The following is a 23542-nucleotide window of genomic DNA, read 5'->3' as shown; positions in this document are numbered from 1 at the left end:
CCTCAGGGAGCTGTAGATATAGTTAATGGAATAGTGTCATTAGGAGAAAAACAGTCAACAACAGTTCTGCTTATTATACACAATCAAAACAAGGCAAGAAAAAGCAGAAGACTAAGAATGACTGTCCCAGTAAAAAACCGCTAGCCCTTGCCCAATTCCTGGACCTGAGCCAGTTGTCAGATCCAGACCCACTGCCTTAACACATAGTGAGAAGAGAGAGAGACTCAGAACAGCATATCTGTCTGTCTATTACATCAATGAAATTGTGTTGATCTTGTTGAGGAGCAAGAAGTGGCTTACATGCTGAAGGGCTGGTAAGATATATGTGCTCCAAGTGGGGGGAACCCTACAATCATTCATCAGTATTGACAAGGGATTGGTTCCAGGATCCTGTCCCCCCATGGACACCAGAATCTATGGATACTCAAATTCCTTATATAAAATGGCATAGTTCTTGCTTATAAACTACACACATCCTCCTGATTTAAGTCATCTCTAGATTACTTATAATTCATACTGCAACGTATATGTAATATTTGTTGTACTGTATTGATTAGGGAATAATGGCAAGAGAAAAGCCTGTACATGCATCAGTACAAATGCATTTTTTTCCAAATATTTCCAATCCATACTCAACTGAATCTGTAGATGTGGAATCCATGGACACATAAATTAGGACTCAGCCATTTAAGAGTCCAGTGGTCAGGTTCATGCCAATGCATACCTGCAAAGCACAAAGCAATCTTGTGCCCCCAACAAAAAAAGAATAAGTAGAAGAGCTAGAGATATGGCTCAGTGATAAAGCACTTGCCTAGCATGCACAAGGCCCTGGGTTCAATTCCCAGCATGGCAACAAAATAAATACATAAACAACCGGGCATACTAGTACACTCCTGTAAGTAATCCCAGCAGCTCAGGAGCCTGAGGCAGGAGGATCACAAGATCAAAGCCACCCTCAGCAAGTTGGTGAGACACTGTCTCAAAATAAAAAATATAAAAGGTCTGGGGATGTGAGTCAGTGGTTAAGGCCCCCTGGTACCAAACTTAAATACATAAATAAAAAGAGTGGCTTCTTCAGATTCTTTTATTTATAATTAATATTTTTAATGTGCAGAGTTTGTAATACAAGGGCAGAGATTCCTCTTGGATTCAAGTTTTTTACAAATTCTCAATGGGCTGGTGAGGCCAATAGGGATATTTCTTCTTGTCTAATTTGGTTTCTGGGAAGACTTCATTTAAGTCCTTAATGGTCATCTGATCAAATGGAATTATGTTCTTCATTTTCTCCAGCTGTTTCTCATATTCTTTAATCCTGGCCTTTGAGAGAGACACAAACTCAGCACAACTTTTTACATCTTCCTTTTCTTCAGCATCCTGTGCAATATATTTATCCTCTAGCAAAGGAATCTTTAGGGCATTAAACTTCTTTTCAAAGTCATCCACCAAGCCCGCCTTGGCAACATTGCCTTATAGTAAGCCCAGTCAATAGCTGGTGGTTTCTCAGGCAGAGTAGCCAACCTGGAGGTGAGGGTCTCATTCCAGGACTTCAGGGAGTTAGCAATAGTCTTTTGGTTTTGGGGAATGATCTCCCCAAAAGCTACCCAGTCAATGGTTTTTAGAGCAAGTTTGTGCCCAGCCATCTTGGGATCCTTCACCGACCCCAGGAGAGTGTGCTTCTTCAGATTCTAAAGGCAGCACATTCTATACACAGGATGCTACTGTGACCTATATATGAGGTGACACAAAAGGCTACCAGCTTTGAGTAGGGGAAACAACTGTGCAGCACCTCCAGACTGTATTACAACACTTAATTGTGGGAAAAGATGTGGTATAGGGCTGATAGCAAGCCCCAGTGGAAGAATTAAAATGCAGGACCCTAGAATTCTACAGAAAAGCCATGCTTAATCATGGGTACCATGTGTCCAGAACTTTTTGATAATGAGCTAACTATGATTCTCCCAGTCACAAAGCCAGATGAGCTCAGCAGTAACTCATTATAAAATGCAAATGGTGCATGAAAAATTGAACTTTCTGAAACAAAACCAAAGGCATAAGGAAGCTACATAAACAGATAGCCAAGACTTCCCTGACACCCACCACGGTTTTACCAGCACCCCTTCCTCAGCTCACATCCATAGCTGTTTAGGGGATCCTTTGGGATTAAAATGGGAGGGAAAAAAAAAAGCAGAAGCTTGACTTATAAACAGATCAGCTCAGTATGTGAATATAAGCTGAAAATAAGCAACTCCAATATAGTCACACTTAAGGTTGACCTTGACAGTGAAATGAGAAAACCTTCCTAATAGAACTTTTAAGTGGTGCACCTGGTTATGATTTGTGTAGAAGAAAAGTATCCTGGCCACTCCCACTGGGGTCACAGGGTGGCAGAGACCCAGAAGGCGACACTCTGTACCCTTGCGAACATGGTGCTTCAAGTGGTGCCGAGGGCACTAGCTTCGGCCTGCAGCTTGCGCAGTCCCTGTGCCCGCAGCTCTCTGCCCGCCACAGCTCTGGTGGGTGAGGGCAGACACCGTTTGGACGCTGCTCACTGGCCTGCTCTGCTCTGTGTGTGTAAATTCACAGAGAAACATGAATGGATAACTACAGAAAATAGTATTGGAACAGTGGGAATCAGCAGTTTTGCACAGGAAGCTCTGTAGTCTGCGTGAAGTTGGGACAAAATTGAAAAAACAAGATGAGTTTGGTGCTTTGGAAAGCGTGAAAGCTGCCAGTGAACTCTATTCTCCTCTACCAGAAGTAACTGAAATTAATAAGGCACTTGCAGAAAACCCAGGGCTTGTGAACAAATCTTGTTGTGAAGATGGTTGGCTGATAAAGATGTCAGTGAGTGACCCTTCAGAACTAGATGACCTAGTGAAAAAAGAAGCATATGAGAAATATGTAAAAATCTATTGAGGAGTGAAAATGGCACCCTAAATAAACTAGTGTAAAATAACTTCGGCAGTTGTCTTAAGTTAGTGGTGGACAGAAGACTTAAAAACTACTCTCAACACTGCTACTGGAAGAAGATACCCCTTAACTTCCCAATGACTGCAGATAAACACAATATGCATCTTTTTTACAATTCCTTATGATTTTTAGAGTAGGCATTAGGTTAATATCAGAATTCATAAAATTACCTGTGGTAAAAACTACTTATAAAAAGTATATAATTCAAGGATAATCTTGTTATAAAGCCTAACAAAAAATTGTAACTTGCTTACATCCATCCCTGGATTTGGATCAATATACTTAATGATTTTCCATTGGAAAAACTGGGCATGGAGGAAAATGTATGTTGTACAGTGTCAGAAGAACACTACTGTCTTAATTTTATTATGTTCTGTATTTACTGGTGTTATTTTTAATACATTGAAACAACAGCTTGCAGCAAAATAACAAAATATTCAACTTCATAAAAAAAAGAGAAAGAAAGAAAAGTATCCTAGGGTAAGAATATATACAGACTCATGGACAATGCCAAATGAACTTGCCAACTGGTCAGAAACCTTTAAGGAAAAATAATGTGATAAGAGGGACCCGGAACAGTGGTGCACACCTGTAATCCCAGTGGAGGATCTCAAGTGAGAGGCCAGCCTCAGCAATTTTGCAAGATCCTCAGCTACTTAATGAGATCCTATCTCAAATTAAAATTTGAAAAACTGGGGATGTAGCTCAGTATAAAGCACCCTTGGGTCCAATCTCCGTAATCCCCACCAAAAAAAAAAAAAAAAAAAGTGCAACAGGTATGGGTAGAGGCAAATAAATACCTAGGGCTATGGAAATGTTATGTAAATTGTTGTTATTCTTTATTGTTTAGGGAAAAAGTACAAGAAAAAAAGCCTGTAAATGTTCAGTACAGATGCCCTTTTTTCCAAATATTTCCAATACACAATCAATTGAATATGGGAGTAACAAAGTATAAAAATCTGTTTTATATATTATGCCCACCAGAAAGCATCTGATGCAGAAAAGACACTGAACAAACAGACAAAATGATTCTGCTGACATATGCCATCCCAGAACTGGCATGATGAGGAAATGAACAGAGGTCACTCTGGCAGAAATAGAGATAAGGACAGAGAATAAAGGGTGGACTTCCATCTCCCAATCCTAATTCTGAATGTCCAACCTATGAGCAACAGAGACCAACATCAAGGCCCAAAAGACAAAAACCATAAATCAAGCAAATTGACTATACTGTGCCCCTTCTCAGAAGGGCCAGCAAATGATTCTCACTAGTACAGGTCACTTATTATAGATATGGATTTGCCTTTCCTGTCAATACAGTCCTAACTATCACCATGTACATGAGGGCTTTCATAGTACTTACTCTGGTTTGGATATGGTCTGATTGTGATTCCCAAAGTTTCATGGGTTGAAATTTAATCTTCACTGTGAGGTGTTAAGAGAAAGCAAATTTAATTCATCAAGGGGTGCTTACCAACGAGCCACATCCCCAGCCCTTTTTAATTTTTTGAGACAGGGCCTTGCTAAGTTGCTGAGGTTGGCTTTGAACTTTCCTCCTGCCTCAACCTCTCAAATTGCTGGGATTACAGGCATGTGCCATAACACTGAGCTAAAAGTAGTTTAACTAAAATTTGAAACCAAGCAGCCTGCTCCACTACATGTACTTTTAATCAATATGCTAGGGGGAGTATTAACTTGTCAACTTTAGACATTAGGATGAGACAATTATTTATTCTATATAGTTTCAGAATGCAAAACAACAAAATGGGGCTGGGGATGTGGCTCAAGCGGTAGCGAGCTCGCCTGGCATGCGTGTGGCCCGGGTTGGATCCTCAGCACCACATACCAACAAAGATGTTGTTTCCGCCGAGAACTAAAAAAAATAAATATTAAAAAATTCTCTCTCTCTCTCTCTCTCTCTCTCTCTCTCTCTCTCTCTCTCTCTCTCTCTCTCCTCTCTCACACTCTCTTTAAAAAAAAAATGACAGATACTAGAGGAAAGCAAAATTTTTGCCAAACATAAAAGAAAACTTTCTAACGACAGTAAACAACAACAAAATGATATTCTTCAGGAAATAATCAGGGCCTATCAACCAAGAGTCAAATGTTCATTAAAATTGTGAGAATGAAGTAGATAAAAGTTGACCTACATCAGTAAAACGCAAATTACTAAGTACCATGTTTGGGGGAAAAAGAATGCCAGGGCCAAATAAGTTTGGGTTAATATATAGCTGAACAAAGTTAAACAACTCTCTTAATTTTTACTCTGTCTTTAAAATATTAATGTGTATTTGCAAATCTGTACTTGATCTATATAGAATGGTGAAAGCCCAAACTTATGTGACTAAAGAACATTTCTTTGCACCTAGGGAATACACTAGAAATCCTGGCCTAGGACAATATCTTTCCAAAGTCAAGATTCAGTAATCCAAGGATTCCAGAAGAAACTAATAAAGGATAATAATTTTCTAGCTTTCCAGAAAGTCTAAACATTACCCATCTCTAATACTATTAGTATCTCTAATACCTTGAGAGTAGAAAAGCTATATAAAAGCTTTGTCATCAAAACTCACTTTATCCTTTCTGAATGCAAAATGTTCCTTCCTTTGTTTTATAAATAAACTCTGAAGATCTACAAGTAATAGGGCCACATTTTAATTACTAAATGTTCATGTTGTGACCAGCAGGAGAGCTTTAATTATTTCAAGTGTGCTATTTATGACCTTGTTATTTTCATGTAACACAGCTCCAGATATATTTTTTCTCAAACATATGTACACTTATCACAAGAAAAAACAGAAGAAAGGGTTGCATCTTTTGTGTAGCCTTATGTGTCACCTCATATATGGGCCACAGTAGCATCCTGTGTATAGAATGTGCTGCCTTTAGAATCTGAAGAAGCCCACTCTTTATTTATGTATGTATATATGTATGTATGTATGTACGTATGTATTTATGTTTGGTACCAGGGGGCCTTAACCACTGAGCAACATCCCCAGACCTTTTATATTTTTTATTTTGAGACAGTATCTCACCAACTTGCTGAGGGTGGCTTTGATCTTGTGATCCTCCTGCCTCAGGCTCCTGAAGCATTAGCTACAGAAAGAAGGGGCCCCCAATCACAAACTAATTTCAGAGTTTCAGGGGTTTTATTCAGAAATATATTATCTTTATTGATTACAAGGAAAACTTTTACGTAAATTATAATCTCTTGGTCTTGGATTTCCCACCTTCCTCAGCCACCACTGTCCACAATTCCTCATTTCATCTATGATAGTTCATCACCAGTGACTGGAGTCACCTACATGCCATCTATCTTTTCACCTGGTTCTCCTTTAGAATATGAAATATAATATTAAATGCATAAGGGCCTTGCTATCTGATCTACCACTAATTTTCAGATCACAAAACTGAGATTCAGATCAATTTTTATATTTATGAAGTAATAGCAAATGAAACATTTATCAACTTCAAAAATACCAGTATATGAAAGCAGAAAGTCCCAAAATATATACAATACATACATACCCAACTTTTTTCTTATACAAAATGCTATGCCAATAGCATACTTCCAAGGCAAATATCCACCAAAGTCAAAAAACTAATTTGTACTCTCCCAATATGAATACTTCCTGAAGCACCACAGAAAACCAGTAGATAAAACAAACACAGACACATGGGAAGATTCACAAGAGGAAAAAATGTAGACTGTATACATTCAAATGTTATACATGGATTTGAAATCATGGATGTGGAAAATCAATAAAACTCTCCAAGCCTCAGTTCCCTCAACTGTAAATATGCATAATACTATGGATATTATAAGGTCATTTTAATGGTTGAAAATAACATACATGAAACACCTTACAGAAAGATGGCATACTGTAGTTAAAGCTTTTGTATTACACAAGTAATAAAATGTAAAAGAAAACAAGGAAAACTTCATGAACTTGAAATCTTGGAAGAATTGGATACAGAAAAAAAGGAATGAGAAATGATCAGATTGGAACCAAATCCTGAAGGGCTGTCTGACAGGTTCAAGAATTTCAACCTCATTTCTTAAACACTGAGCAGGAATTTCCAACAGTGAGTTTACAGTAACCTCAAAAATAATTTACCTCAGCTACTAATTTTAAAACAAACAGAAACTATGGCTGATTACTACAACACTAGAATCATACCAAGGTCTACATGATGTATTTTGAAACTGAGGCTTTTCACAAACTGGCAAGTGTTTTATTTCCATTACTTTTTAGAGTTTCTCTTGTTCAATTGAAAGTGAAAAATGGACAGTACAAATTACATAAATCCTAACAGAAAATTTCACAAAATTTTGAAATTGCTTGCTTGATTTATTTTAATTAAGAGAATTTTGAAACATTTTGTTATGTTATGAAATAGTAATAAAAACATGCATCATTTACTCTTTATTTTAATAAAACAAATTCTGGCAGATAAAATACCAAGCCTTAACCAGGAAGATTAGCAAAGAATTAAATCAAATTACAAATAAAATGCTTGCCTTTTCATGAATTCTACCAAAAAGGCTCCAAAACTACTGTTTTTATAACTTAATATGGAAATAATGGTGTGCAAAGTAACTGAAAAATTGTGTAACAAACCAGTGGAAACCTTTCACCTCAGTTCAAAGTCAGCACTACAGGTTTCCAAAGTGATTTTCAGTGGGAAAACATTGTGGATATTCCATTGTATATAGAAATTAAGGACCAAAACTTGCATTTTGTGTATAAAATAATGGTTCCCTGCAGTATTTTCTAAATGGTCTGAAAAAATTTTTTAGAAACTTTAGCAAGTCACTATTGCTGTATTTGAACTATGTCCTACAAAACCTCATAGAAAAGTTTTTTACTACTTTGAATGGAGAACAAAAAAGAGGTTAATATACTACACATAAGAATTTTAAAAAATGACTAATTTATATTTATATAAAAGTATATATCATTGATAAGTAATGACAATCTTTAAAATCTGTCAAACATGAGTCCTTTGGAATGTTTATATTCAACTGGACTTTAAATTTTTAAAAATGTTTCAGTAGAGTTAAAGAAAAACTAAACCTAGGGCTTACAATTGCCTTTTTTATTATTATTAACAACAAATATTACTGATACACATTAACAGGTTTCTCTGTGACATTTTCATATATGCATTTATTGGTGGAAAGAAGAGAGGATGAAAGGGGGTAAAGGGAAGGTGGATATGATCAATGTACAACTGCCTTTTGTTAAGAAATATTCTTAAAAGACAGCCTTTTAAATAGCACAAGTCCACACACTACCATTCCTATCACTTACCCAATGTGATTAACCAGTTCTAATAACTGAATTCACTGCTTACTAAACAGAAAACTAGAAAGTTCATAGCTTTTGTCCTCATGCCAAAACCATTCCTTATCAGCAAACAATCTGTCAATCTATCTGCCAGTAAAAACTTCAACAATGATTATAGGCAAAAATTATAAACCTCAAATAGAACTTTATTTCACACTAAGATGATTATAATCAAAGAGACAGATATCAAGTGTTGGTAAGGATGTGAAGAAACTGGAATCCTCATTGTTGGGAACTTTAAAAAGATACAGCCACTTTGTAAAACAGTATGTGGCATTTCCTCAACAGGTGAAACAGTTATCATATGACCAGCAATTCCACTCCTGTCTATCCCCCAAAAATATATGTTCACACAATAATCTATACAGAAATGAGTATCCTAACATTCCTAACAATATTATTCATAACAGCCAAAAAGTGGAAATAACCCAAACTTAAAAATGAATAAAAGTGATATATTCATACAAAAGAACATTATTTGTCGATAAAAAAATTAACTATTAATGCATGTTGTTGAACCCTGGAAAATGCTAATTGATAGAAACCAGTTATATATTATATGATTCCATTTATATTAGTTGTCTGAATCCACAGAAGTAGAAAGTATATTAGTGGTTGCCTTGAGCTGAGGAAATTGGGAGGATATGAGATGAGGCTAATGGGTACTGGTTGGGAGTGATGAAAATGTTCTAAAATTAGATAGTAGTGGTGTTTGCATAACTGTGAATATACTGAAAGTTACTGAATTTTACACTTTAAATGGGTCAATTATATGGTATTTGAATTATATCTCAATAAAGCTATTATAAAAAATAAACTTTTGCTAGGGGTGGTGGCTGGGGAAGCTGAGGCAGGAGGATTGCAAATTTATAGCCAGCCTTAGCAATGGGGAAGCACTAAGCAACTCCGTGAGACCCTGTCTCTAAATAAAATAAGAAACAGGGCTGGGGATATAGCTGAGTGGTCGAATACCCTGAGTTCAATCCTCAATACCCACCCACACAAAAAAATACTTTCACCGGGCGCAGTGGCACAGGGCTATACTCCCAGCGGCTCAGGAGGCTGAGGGAGGAGGACTGAGAGTTCAAAGCCAGCCTCAGCAAAAGAGAGGTACTAAGCAACTCAGTGAGACCCTGTCTCTAAGTAAAATACGAAACAGGGCTGGGGATGCGGCTCAGTGGTTGAATGCCCCTGGAGTTCAATCCCCAGAGAAAGTAAGGAAGGAAGCAAGCAAGCAAGTTTATTATAGGTAAAGGCCCAAGGCAGCAAAAGCATTAAGTTTAAATAAGTAAATGCAAGAATTTAAAACAAAGAAACAATTTGCAGAAAAAAAATGAGACTTTTGCAAACAGTTCTATAATATAAAATCCCAAATACTTCAAAATTCCCACCAATGAGGGCTGGGTTTGTAGCTCAGTGGTAGAGCACCCGCCTTGCATGTGTGAAGCACTGAATTTGATCCTCAACACCACATAAAAATATTTTTTTTAAATCAAAAAGTCATTGGATTTATATTAGTCAAGGGAAAAGTAGAACTTAAGGCACATTGATGGGAATTTTTAATATTTTGTTAGTTGTTGATGGACACTTATTTTATTTATTTATATGTGGTGCTTAGAATCGAACCTAGTGCTTCACACGAGTGAAGCAGGCACTCTACCACTGAGCTACAGCCCCAGCCCACTTTTTCTTGATTTTAATGTGTGTCCATAGAGATCTTCTCATCTTTACCTTATTTTACTAAAGACTTTCAAAGGGTATAAGTATAAAATATTACGTACTGTTCTAATTTGTACTGTTCTAATTTTCCCAATAATTCGATTCTATAAGTGGGCTATTTAAAATAATTTAAAAGATGACTATATAACAACAAAATCCCACCCATTATGTACAACTATAATGCACCAATAAAAAATGAAAAAAAATTAAAAAGAAAAAAATTTAAAGTCCTATTTAAACTTTAAATTTTTATTGTGTATTTTATGCATAGCATTTGAAAATTAATTTTTAAATAAAATCCACTATGATAAAGTATAAAGCATTGTACTAACTATACAATTAAAATATTGATTCTACTGACATCTTGATTCATCCTTAATTAAGTAATCTCTATCACTTTGAAATCTGATGATGTTGCCAGGGGTCATGGTACATGCCTGTAATCTCAGCAACTTGGAAGGCTCAGGCAGGAGGATCACAATTTTGAGGTCAGCCTCACCAACTTAGCAAAACCTGTCTCAAAATAAAAAATAAAGAGGGCTGGGGATGTAGCTTAGAGGTAAAGCAGCCCTATGTTCAATCTCCAATACCCTCCCAAATTTTTTTTATCATGTTGATTTTATTTCTTAGTAGTAAACTACATAAATAATTAATGATCTTTTAAGCTCTTTCAAAATTCAAACAGAAATATATTTTTCCACTTCTCAAGTTACACTTACTTACCAAGACCCATGGGACTGAACTATAGCTCTCTGTCACACATATCACTTAATCCTCACAGTAATCCTATAAAGAGGGTACTGTCAGCCTTATTCTATAGAAGAATAAATTAAGGCTTAAAGAAAGTAAGAAACTTGTTCAAGGTAATATAAGTTATAAGACTGGAACCCATGTGTGACAGATTATAAAATCTAGTTCTAATTTACTATAGATCAAAAGGAAAAGACTGTTTCAAAAACTCTTCAGTTCTTAAATGTTTAATAAATTGATATTACTTTTGAAAATTAAGTATGTATACTATTTCTATTCAATATTGGCAACTATGTATTTTCTAATGATCATTATATATAAAGAATGTTGCTCTATAAAATGCAGTCAAATACACATAAGTACTATTAAAAATCAATATAAAATTGTGGATATGAATAATATGCAATAAAAAATGAAATGGAAAAAAGTGTACTAAATTAGAACCAAAATTATTTCTATCGAAAATTTCAAAGAATTCCAAAATAGATTCATTCTCTAAAACAATTAAAGCTCCCAAATTTTAAGTCACACAGAAATTCTAAGGCCTAGTTTTTGTTTTTATTTTCCTCAAAAGGACAAATGGAAATGTATAATTATTGATTACCTTCTATGTGACAGACACTGAGCTAATTGCTTTTGATAATTTTTTCCTCATAGAACCTGTTCTATTTCCCTGGGAGGGGAAGAGTTTTTACTACAGTAACACAAGAATAAACTCAAAATCCAAATGTCACATTGCTCTAAAAGTTGTATAAGCATTCCTGTCACATCTGACTCCACAAACAGCACCGTATCATGCAATTAATAATCATAAAACACACACACACACACACACACACACACACACACACACACACACACACACACACCACCCTTTAGCAACAAAAGAATTTTAGCTAAAATCCAGGCAATTATCTTTTAATGAAGCTTTGTGCCTTGCTATCTGCCAGTCTGTGGCCAGCACACAACAGGTGTCAAATGAAAGTTTTAGTGAGTGCAATGAACAGTAGTAGCTTAGCAACAAAGGAATCATCTCCATTTGTTCTGCCTTTAAGAAGTCAATATAAAACTAGCACTTATAAGGCAACATATACAATTATTTCCTTAAAGAAGACACTGAATCATGGGAAGGAAAGGGAAATACTAGGGAATGAGATTGATCAAATTATGTGCAGGTACCAATATGGCATAGTGAATCCCACTATTATGCATAATTATAATGCATCAATAAAAATAAATTTTAAAAAGTAAAAAAAAGAAGAAGAAGAAAACACTGAATCAGGAATTGGAATAAATGCATCAATTTTTTTAATTTTTATTTTTTGGTGGTGCTAGGGTTTGAACACAGGGCCTCTCTCACGTTAGCCACATCCCCATCCTTTACCAATGTTCTTAAAAGGCATGGCACTGGATGAGACACAGAAGCCCTAAGCAAAGATCTAGCTCATTCTAGCTCATTCCACTCAATTACAACATTTTTCTGACCCTGCCTTGTAACAGTTAATTAAACTTTTCCTGCTTCCAGAATTAGCTAAACACTAGTAGAAACCTTGGTCGTTTTTTTTGCTTCTTGGAACACTTAGACAGAATCTGACACTTCAGATTAACAGCTACAATTTTACAAATGTTTTATTTTACTTCAATACTTATTCAAATGCATTTATCCTAAAAGTTTTACAAGGTAAAGTATAATGACTATCTGCATTTTTACAGACAATGACAACAAGGTCCATTAAGCGCCAAGATAAGTGGTCAGATATCCTTCTGTAACACCACAGTGACTACAGGAGGCTCTAATAAATGTTTGTTGAAACTGAATTGTTCATCAGCTGTTTCTCAAAATTTCACTTTTCTTTCTAACATTATAACACCATTATCTGTTGCTATGAGAAATTACTTTTATTGCCACTTAAGACTAATAGCTTTGCTAAAAAATTTATGTTTTCATTCAGCTAGGTATGGTTAGTTAACTTGTCTTCCTGGCACCAGGATTGAACCCAGGTGCACTTAACCACTGAGCAGCATGCCCAGCTTTTTTTTTTTTTTTTAAATAGGGTTTTGCTGAGTTGCTGAGGCTAGCTTTGAACTTAGAATCCTCGTGCCTCAGCCTCCTGAGCTGCAGGGATTACAGCATGTGACACTATGCCCAGCAATGTTAGTTAACTTTATTTTTTTTTTTTTTGTACCAGGTATTGAATCCAGGGGTACTTAACCATTGAACTACATCCCCAGTCCTTTTTTTTTTTTTTTTTTGAAATTTTTTTTATTGTTGGTTGTTCAAAACATTACATAGTTATTGATATATCATATTTCACATTTTGATTCAAGTGGGTTATGAACTTCCATTTTACCCCGTATACAGCTTGCAGAATCACATCAGTTACACTTCCATTGATTTACATATTGATATACTCATGTCTGTTGTATTCTGCTGCCTTTCCTATCCTCTACTATCCCCCCTCCCCTCCCCTCCCCTCTTCTCTCTCTACCCCCACTACTGTAATTCATTCCTCCCCCTTGTATTATTTTTCCCTTTCCCCTCACTTCCTCTTGTCCCAGTCCTTTTTTTATATTTTATTTGGAGACAGGGTCTCACTGAGTTACTTAGGGCCTCACTAAATTGCTGAGGCTGTCTGAATTCCCAATCCTCTGCCTCAGCCTCTCAAACTGCTGGGATTACAGGCATGTGTCACCACACCCTGCAAGGTTAGTTAACTTTTAACAGTGATTTCCAAACTTTAATAAGAATGGAGACACTTAATAAGAATTAAGATTTTTAGCTGGCAAGAGGACAGACAACCCAGCTACCACAGTAGGCTGAGGCAGGAGGAACACAAATTTGATGCCAAATAGGACAATTTAGCAAGACCCTGTCTCAAAATCTAAAAACAAACAAAAAAATTTAAGGCTAGAAATGTAGTTCAATGGCAAAGTATTTGCCTAGCATATGTGAACCCTGGGTTCCAGCACACACACGCGCGTGCGCGCGCGCGCGCGCGCACACACACACACACACACACACAAAGACTTTTGAGCCACTATTATCTCTAGGATTCTAATTCAAGCTGCCAGCAATCAGTATTATAAATAATATTAATAATAATCAGCTGATTATTTTTTAAATCAGCACTCTCAACTGATTCTAATGTTGGTCTTTAAAAACCCTTAGAGAAATGAATAAGACTTTTAAAAACCTATATTAATCTAACAAAAATTTTAATCCAGCCAATTTTTACAGTTAGAAATATTTAAACAAAATCTGACAAAAACAATACAAGGAGCCCAGTGCTGTATTACTGGCTACTCCAGAAGCTGAGGCAGGTGAATCACTGGAGTTCATGAATTTGAGACCTGCCTGGGCAACACAGCAAGATCTATGTGAAAAAAACAACTCGGTGTACAACATATAACAGCAAATAAACAATGCAGGTGTACAACATATAACAGCAGTTCCTCAAAAATGCTTACCATGCCTAACCTCCCTGGACCTTAGGAGCTTCTCATGCTGCAGAAGAGGTTAAATTATGGCTTTTCTAGGTATCTAGAAGATTACCCCATATTATTGTTTTTGTTGATAAATTCAACTATGGTCCCAATGTAATTTAGTAAGACATTTTCATGGGTATTTATACAAACACCTGGATATAAAGTGAATCGGTCAGCTAATCTTTGAACCTAATACAAAGAAATAATAATTTTAAAAATCACCATTTTAAACTCTGAATGACCAACAAAAACATACTATGAGATTAAGAATATGTTTTCCCTAGTTATTAAATATTTATTGAGAGTCGACATACTACCTTTCTGCACTTTACCAATTTTCTACTATAAGGATTTTTTTTTCATGATTACAGTTTTAGAAGTACCTACAAATCTTACACCTTCACATACTTTAGAAAACAAGAATAACCTGTCATCACATTTACCATAAATCATAAGTACCCAAATATCTGACTTACTGTACCAAACTGCAATCACTAACTTTTTTTTTATATCAATACCAGAACAAATCACGTTACTTCTAAAATTTAGACTACATTCATTTCCATCGGGTTCCTGCTATTAGGACAGTTGGCACGACTTAAAATCCTCTTTCCATCCGTCCTCTGGATCTATTTAGAGGGAACATTTTTGTACAGAGGACGAAGCACTAAAATATTTCCTCTCTTCTTGGAGGTGGAAAAGACAAATTTCTGTAAAATAAATTTTTATAACGGTAGTGTTTATCTAGGAAACAGCAACGCAAAGACGGGATGGGGCTTTCTCCAAGGCAGATCACGCTTAGAGATAAGATGCAATATAAGGAGTGGACGAGCTACCCGCAGGTGATGAAATTTCACCTCAAATAAGTCGCAAAAGGCTTTTCTCTAGGAAGTCCGTGAATGACACTCCAGGGCTCTAAGGGTCCCGAACTCTTAGCACCTCAATCCTCACCCTACCCGGCCTCCCCCCGCCCCCCCCCCGGGACTCTGCAGGACTCGGTACAGGGCGATGGAAAGCTAAGGTTGTTTGCAAACAGGCGTCCTCTGCCTCCCTCCTGGATGTACACGCAGGGCCCGGGTAAGAAGCCGCTCTCGGCCCCGCCCGGAGCAAACCCAAAGGGCACCGGTGCAGCCGTCAGCCACCTCTTCACACACCGGGCCGCAACGGAATCGAGGCCCGGGAGAGCGTTCTCTCGGGGCCTAGGCGCCCCCCACGGGCCTCGACCTCCCGGGGGACGCGGCGAGGAAGGGCTGAGGCCCCCAGAGCCGCCGGGTAGAGGCAGCCGCAGCAGCAGGACGCCCCGTCCGCCCGGCCTGAGGGCTGCAACCAGGGCCCCCACAGGCGGTGGGAGCCTGGCGAGCCCGAGACAGGGTCGCGCCGCACTCACCTCGGCTGTGGCCGCCGTCGCTTCACCATGGCCGGGGGGAGTCGTCCCTGAGCCGAAAGTCTCCTCCCCAGGAGGGCACCGGCGCGGCTACAGGGGCCGCCGCAAAGCCTCGCACTCCTGAAGGGGATGTGGTCGCTGCGGCGGCGGCGGGAGCTGCTGAGGCCCAGTGCCCGCCCAGCCGCATCGGCTCCCTGGCCGCCGCAGCCACGCGGGTCCCAGGGAGCACCGGTGAGCCGGGCGGGGGGCACAGACTGCAGTGGGACGACCGAGGTGCTGCAGGCGGTGATTCTCCACGAAGCCTCCAGCGTCGCGGCCGCCGCTCCAGCCGCCCGCGCCGCTGGGCCACAGCGCCCCCTGGACCCCTCGTCCCGCTACGGCGCCGGGACTGCGGCTGCCGCGCCGGGCACGAGCGGCAGGGAACGCGAAGGAGCGCGGCCTGGGGGTGGCGGGGGCCCCGCGCGCCCTGCGCCGCCCTCCGTCCGCCCCTGACGACGCTTCCTGAGAGCCGGAAGCCGCGGTTCCCACCAACCCCTTGCGGTCCCCACCCGCGTCAGACCCCAGCACCTTTTCCTTCTCTGCAGAAGGTACGTGAGCGCTCTTGTCACTCGAACCCGCACTTGTGAGGCAGTTTCCATGCCTCATTTCTCACAGAAAGAGGGGGGTGTCCCTTCTAATCCCTTCAGTGTGCCTGGATGAAAGAAGAATGTCCAGAACAAACCTTTTTTTTTTTTTTAAACACACAATCTCCTCCCAGAATAGATGAAGGAATTGTTTTTGACCTTAACTCTTTTTGGATCTACCGTACAGATCATCACAGAAATTTCCTACAGGCACCAAACCCTTAACCCCTAGTCGCCCCCCCAAAAAAAAAATAGGGAAAAATATGGTGAACAAGAGAAGAGAATAGCCAACGGCTTGTGCTGAAATTCATAAGCAACTTAAAGGTAAGAAAAGAATCATCCTTTTACTAGTCCCCCTCCCCCACCCTCACCTCTACTCTCCCACCTCTCCACCCCCCATCCCTGCCAAATCCTAGGTAAGGCTCTGAAGGAAATCCCTGAATGCATTAGCGGGGACTATAAAATCATTGTTTACAGATGTCCTGTGTTTGATCCCACTCAGCCTCTAAGCTTCTAAGGTGCAAACGTCAGAACCAAAAACAAACAAAAGACTATCAAAATGGAAATAGGGAAAGAAAAATTCTCCAGATCCTCTGGCCTCCAGGTTTTACAAAAAGAGGATGTGTGTGTGTGTGTGTGTGTGTGTGTGTGTGTGTGTTTTCTCCACAGTGTGGTATGATAGAATGAGCTGGAACTTTGGTGTCAGATCCTGATATTACCAATCCATTTCCACCATGTATAGCTTTAGGACCATGGCAAGTTATGTAACATTTTGAACCTCAGTTTTCTCCTGCCTGCCTTGCAACTTGTGAAGATTGAAGATGGAGAGACTGGCCTTTTAGAAGGTACTCAATAAATGTTAGGTCCAATTTTTGCTGATTTCAGAACACTCTCAGTCTTTTTTAGGTCCAAGATTATGCCCAGCCAGAATTTTTGTTGTTGTTCGTTTTTATCTTTGTGTGTGTGTGTGTGTGTGTGTGTGTGTGTGTGTGTGAAAAAGATGTGTGCATCATTCATCATCCCTGTCTGGGTGAAATTTCACTAACAGATTTATATAACATCCCTCCACTGAAGACCAGAACCTAATGCACTGGATCCTTTGACTTTCTGTTGCAAAGCAGATATCAACATAGAACCAGTATATTTTCTGTATAAAAATATAATAAAGCAGTCTTATCTTACCTTAGGTTATGGCCTAATAATAACAAATCATAATGAAAAAAGTACATAAGGTCTCCAGGAAATGTTCAAATAATAATTGAGCAGCCACCCAGAGAAAATATAACCTAGCAGCTCTCATCTCATCAATGAAAACTGTTCCTATATAGTCGTAGATGTGTCTTCACCACATACCTCTGAGTCACATTACAAAAAAAAAAAATCGCTCTCCCCTTTTTATAACAAGAGAAACTGGGGCTTAGAAGGAAATGGTGATTCATCCTCATAACAACTTCATGAATTAGTAACTATGCTACCACCATTTTACATGTGAAGTTCATCCAACCTAAGGAAAAGCTGGAAGTAACCTGATGTTTTTCTCATCCCCTATTTGATACTCCAACAGTCCTCTTAGCAATATTAATAAAATGCTGCAAGGGTAAGTTACTATTGCTAAAAATTTTTCAGGCTAAAGAAAGGGGTTCTTTAATTTAGATCAGTTTGGCAACCTAACATAAGCACTGTGCTTTCCAAACCTAGATAACTACCACTGCAGGAAATCTGCATTTGTTTATGAATCAATTATGCTACCCAGGGTGTAGCTACTACTTGAAGATGATTCATTTGTTCCCAGGACTAGTTTCTTCTTGCTTCACAATTTCTCCCCTTCTCTTCAAATTCTGTTGCTGATCAAGCTTGACTTTACCATTACCACCACCTCCCTGATCATACTAGTTTACTTAAAATCCTTTTGGTCTACTACAATTTCAGTCCATTATTGGTGGCTCTTCCTACTCAGTTTGCTCCCTGCACCTGAAATACTTCTCATCTGCTTTTCTTCTGTCATAAATCTCCTTTTCATATTAATATCTTGGCCTGCAGTCAATTGACTTGATTACCCTACTCTCAATTTTTCATTGATTTTCATTATTATTCAGTGACTCAAAAATACCTTTTTATTCCCATGCTGTTTGGTCTACCTCCTCACTTTCATTTTTATGCCATAAACATCCTTTAGAAAGCCAGTATTCTAAGAATGGTTTTTTCAAGTTAGTTTAAAGTCACCCTTACCAAAATTTTCTTTGCTCTTTAGAAGGTGTTCTTTGGAGCTAGGGTTATGGCTCAGCGGTAGAGTGCTCGCCTCACATGTGGGAGGCCCTCGGTTTGATCCTCAGCACCACATAAAAATAAATAGATAAAATAAAGGTAGAATGTGTTCTTTAAAATTCAGACCAGGGGCTGGGGATGTGGCTCAAGCGGTAGCGTGCTCGCCTGGCATGCGTGTGGCCCGGGTTCGATCCTCAGCACCACATACCAACAAAGATGTTGTGTCCGCCGAGAACTAAAAAATAAATATTTAAAAAAAAAATCTCTCTCTCTTTAAAAAAAAAAAATTTAAAAAAAAAATTCAGACCAAACCAGACATAGTAGTGCTCATCTGTGATCTTAGCTACTCTGAAGGCTGAGGCAGGAGGATCATTCCACCCCAAGAGTTTGAGGCCAGTGTAGGTGATATAACAAGATCCCATCTCAAAATAAAATAAAATCCAGGCCAAAAAAATATTCATTTCCTGGCTTGGTGAATGGCACCATCATCCTCCCAGTTGCCCAATCCAAAAATCTGTGGTTCCTCCTTTACTCCTGTATCCTGAACAATAGGCCATGAAGCCTAATAAATTCTGTTTTCTTCCTTTTTAAATTTCTCTCCTCTCCAATTCTACTACTAACTTTGGTCTAGGGTATATGCTAAATTATAGGTGTACTAAAGGAAGAAAGAGGAATGAATGAATATTGTATTTGTGTACAAGAGTATATAATGTATATAGAGTATACAAAAATTTGTTTAAAGGGAAATGCAGAAGCTCTACCCAATTTATAACTAGTCATCACCACAGTGTTAATATCTATTGACTTGTATGTCTCTCCTACCAGAATGTGAGCCTGTGGGCCAGGTTCAGTATTTGATTCATCTCAGTGTCCTTGGATTAATTCTCAGCCTAGGTACTGTTAAACAAAACTGAACCTCCTTGAGCTAGCTAGCCTGAATCCCAACTGCTGAGTGATTATTTTTAGGCTGTTCACCTTAACTTTCAGGACCTACCAGAAATAAGAATCCCCTTCAACTGGTACAATCCAGATCTGAGCCCAGCCTGCTAGCACCCTTCTGCAGCACCAACACTATCCAGAGTTAAATCCAGAATTTACAGTCTGTTACCAAACAGATGCACCTTAGAGCAGGCCAGAAGTCAGTAAAGCACCCCAAACTTAAAAAGGAACTTGGACATTTAGGAACTTGTTATGTCACTTTAGTCATTAAAAATAATAATAATAATAATAATAATAAAGCAATTCCTGTTCTCGGACTCAAGCATGAAGTAATCAAATATATGAACAAAGGTATATGAAAAAAGACATGTATTTTATGTTTTACTATAGGCTTATAACATGAATATGAGAGGAAAAAACTAAATAAACTAAATTACAATACCTCTACACAAAGAAATATTATGCCTCCATTAACAATGTATTTTAAAGAATTTTAAGTAATAATGAAATCTGTTCATGATTTAATAGCAAAGTAATAAAAACAGATTTAGTAAAAAGACTACTGTATGAACCCAATTATGTTTTTTATATATTTGTAAAATATATAATTATAATATTTAGAAAAAATAGTCCAAAATGTTACATGTTTCTGGGATTTTTTTTTACTTTTATTTTGAAATTATTTCAGATTTAAAGAAAAGTTGGAAAAATAGTGCCAAATGTTTACCACATACCTTTCACCCATATCTAACCACATTTGCTTTATCAGTCTCTCTCATGCTTACTCAATTTTCTTTTATCTAGATAGACATATCTAGAGGCAATTGTAATTATTTTTTGATCCATTTATCCCTAAATATTTTTCAGTTCCCTCAAAACAGAGTGCAAAAATCACAGTATAATTATCAAAATTAGAAACGTAACCCTGATACAGTACTATGATATAATCTATGACCTTATTCTGATTTTGCCAGTTATATTAGTATTTTTTATAGAAAACAAAAAACAATATTTTTTTGTTCTGGTCAAGAATGCAGTGCATGATTCCATGTTATAATTAGTTGTCAAGTTCCTTTAATTTTAATTAATCTGGAGCAGTTTCTCAGTCTTTCTCTTTTATGACCTTGACTTTTTTTAGAGTATAGTTTATATATTTGTAAAATTTCTGCCAATTTGAGTTTATTTCTTTATGATGAGATTCATGGTGTGCATTTTGGGCAGGAATACTACAATACTAATGTGTCCTTCTCAGTGAATTATACCAGAAGACGTGATACCTGTATGTCCCATCAGTGGTGATAGCAACCTTGTTCACTTAATTAAAGTGTAATCTGCCTGGTTTTTCCACCATAAAATAACTATTTTTACCTCCATAATAAATATCTGGGAGGGGTGGTCATTTGAACCTACTCAAAGGCTTTAGCATTTATTGATGATTCTTTTTTTTAAAATATTTTTTTAGTTGTCAGTGTACCTTTATTTTTTTTTATTTATATGTGGTGCTGAGAATTGAACCCAGTGAATCACATATGCTAGGCAGGTGCTTTACCACTAAGCTACAATCCCAGCTCTATTAATGATTCTTACTTGAAACAATTATTGCTATAGTAATTGCCAAATGATAACTTTTTACTTCCATCATTATCATTTGTCATTCTATTTTTTTATCTTTCTGCTGTATAAGAGATCTTTTTGGTTCTCCATTTATTCATTTATCAATATATTTATATCAAACTGAATTCATTGTTTTTTATTGTAGTAATTACATAGTCATTACTACCATTGTTTATATTGAATTGTTTACATGAGTTTGCTTACATAAGTTGTAGATTTGGTTGACTTCTATGTTCTTTTAGCATTTTTTCATCATTTTCTAAAATTTTCCATATTTTTATTGGTGCATTATAGTTGAAATAATAGAGGGATTTGTTGTTACATATTATGTAGGCACACAATATAATCATATAATTTGGCCAATATCACTCCCCAGTATTTCCCCTTTTCCTCCCCTCCTCTCACCCTCTGGTCTCTTCCTCTACTGATCTCCCTTCCATTTTCATGAAATTCCCTACCTGCTTTATTTTCCTTTTTTTTTCTGTCTAGTTTCTTGTGGACAATGGTATTTAGAAATAAAGATCCAAGTGCTGAATGTCCTCACTGCTATTCTGATGCCATTGCTTCCATGCTCTCTCAGTGAACAGATCTAGAAAATACACATATTCCCCACTTTTATTTAAACATTGTTTTTACTTTCAAGAATTATAGACAAACTGTGGTTATTTGGACCTGGGAATATGGCAGACATTTTCAGGAAATGAACAAAGGGAGCCTGGTACATCAAGGAAAACAACTAACAATGTTTGTGGCTCATGATAAAATTCCGACTTCAAATAAATACTGGAATTTTGAGAAACTTGAACTTTAGTTTCCCAAATTTTCTGAAGGTAGTTATATTTGAGGATTTTTTTAATGTTGTATAATAAAATGTGTCAACATTTGGAAACTTTGCATGACCCCACTGAACACCAACATTTTTTTCAAATGACCAATGCATGATGTTATACAAGTATGTATGAGTAAAATATACCTTTAAAATGTAATATAGGGGGGCTAGGATTGTGGCTCAGCAGTAGAGCACTTGCCTAGCACAGGCAGGACCCTGGTTCGATCCTCAACACTACATAAAAATAAAGATATTGTGTCCATCTAAAACTAAAATAAATAAATAAATACTTTAAAAATGTAATATAGACCAATGGATTTTTTTTGTACCAGGGATTAAATTCAGGGCCACTCAACCACTGAGCCACATCCCCAACCCTATTTTGAATTTTGTTTAAGAGACAGGGTCTCACTGAGTTGCTTAGCACCTCACTGTTGCTGAGGCTGTTGCTGAAGCTGGCTTGGAACTTGTGATCCTCCTGTCTCAGCCTTAGACCAATGTATTTTAATGTAACAGAATTTTTAAAGTTACTGATACGGTTTCAGAATCCACATTGCAAATAACCTTTAAGAAAATACCACTGTAACTGGGTATGGTGGCACACACTTGTAGTTCCAGCTACGTGTGAGGCTGAAATGGGAAAATTGTTTTGAGCCCAGGAGTTTGAGACCAGCCTTAGCAACATAGAGACCTGTCTCAAAAAAAAAGAAAGAAAAGAAATTACTGTTTGTCAAGTTTTGATGTAATATTAAAGAAAATATCCACACTATTTGAAATGACTATTAAAAAATAGGGGATTGTGACTCAGTGGTAGAGCACTTGCCTCGCACATGTGAGACCCTGGGTTTGATCATCAGCACCACATAAAAGGAATAGATTAATAAAGTAAAGATGTTGTGTTCATAAAAAAAAATTCCTCACTTTTCCAATTATATACCTAAGGACTGATTTTTCTCTAGCTTCTTCAACTAAAACAAACATATACTCCAACAAATTGAATTCAGAAGCATATATGAAAATTCAACTGTTTTCTATAAAGTCTCTCTAACTTTGAAGCTATTTGGGAGGCCAGGAGTATAGCTCAATTGTAGACATCTTGTCCCACATTCTGTGTTCAGTCCCCAGAACCACAAAAAATTAACTGGGCTGGGATTGTGGCTCAGCAGTAGAGTGCTCGCCTAGCACGTGTGAGGCCCTGGGTTTGATCCTCAGCACCACATAAAAAATAAATAAATAAAATAAAGGTATTGTGTTCAACTACAACTAAAAAGGTTTTTTAACTAGTTAAAAATAAGATAAAGAGATTTATTAAAATGTCAACAATGCTTCTCTCACTGTTTTTGTTTTGGAAGATATAGTTCTTTTCATTAAAAGAAGTTACATATCAACATTATGGGTTTGCCATTGTTATTTTAAATAAACTAATAAGTGTCTGAAATGTTTTCTTAGTCTCAATTTCTAAGATGATAAATATCAATACATACAATCCACAAAAAGATCTTTGGGGTCCTCTGTACTCAATGAGTATAAAAGGGGTCTGAGACCAAAATGTTTGAGAATCACTGCTATAATTATTCAAGCATCCTCTTAGGTAGGGATATTTAGTTGTTGC

The 23542-nt window shown here is 37.5% G+C and overlaps 2 protein-coding genes and 2 pseudogenes across 6 annotated transcripts in view; 2 read left to right on the top strand and 2 right to left on the bottom strand.

The window, feature by feature from the left end:
• The window catches only part of Zfyve9 (zinc finger FYVE-type containing 9), a 175484-nt gene extending 159680 nt beyond the window's left edge, over positions 1-15804 (bottom strand). For 4 of the 5 annotated variants that reach the window (XM_005326071.4, XM_078026250.1, XM_078026251.1 and 1 more), the window contains exon 1: positions 15664-15802. The gene's annotated coding sequence lies outside the window, so the exon portion shown is untranslated. Of the gene's footprint in view, positions 1-15663 lie in introns of all 5 variants that reach the window. The other variant, XM_078026249.1, reaches the window with a different exon arrangement.
• LOC101970457 (ATP synthase peripheral stalk subunit d, mitochondrial pseudogene) lies at positions 1080-1934 on the bottom strand (annotated as a pseudogene).
• Positions 2424-2916, top strand: LOC120890976 (glycine cleavage system H protein, mitochondrial pseudogene; annotated as a pseudogene).
• Positions 15176-23542, top strand: part of LOC144368564 (uncharacterized) — a 42031-nt gene continuing 33664 nt past the window's right edge. The window contains exons 1-2 of the mRNA XM_078027761.1: positions 15176-15548; positions 15607-16247. Of these exons, the coding sequence (XP_077883887.1) occupies positions 15176-15548; positions 15607-16247 (1014 nt within the window). The remainder of the gene's footprint in view (positions 15549-15606; positions 16248-23542) is intronic.

The sequence above is a fragment of the Ictidomys tridecemlineatus genome, chromosome 11 (genome assembly GCF_052094955.1).
Source record: "Ictidomys tridecemlineatus isolate mIctTri1 chromosome 11, mIctTri1.hap1, whole genome shotgun sequence".
Taxonomy (NCBI): domain Eukaryota; kingdom Metazoa; phylum Chordata; class Mammalia; order Rodentia; family Sciuridae; genus Ictidomys; species Ictidomys tridecemlineatus.
This window is presented reverse-complemented; position numbering and strand designations above follow the sequence as displayed.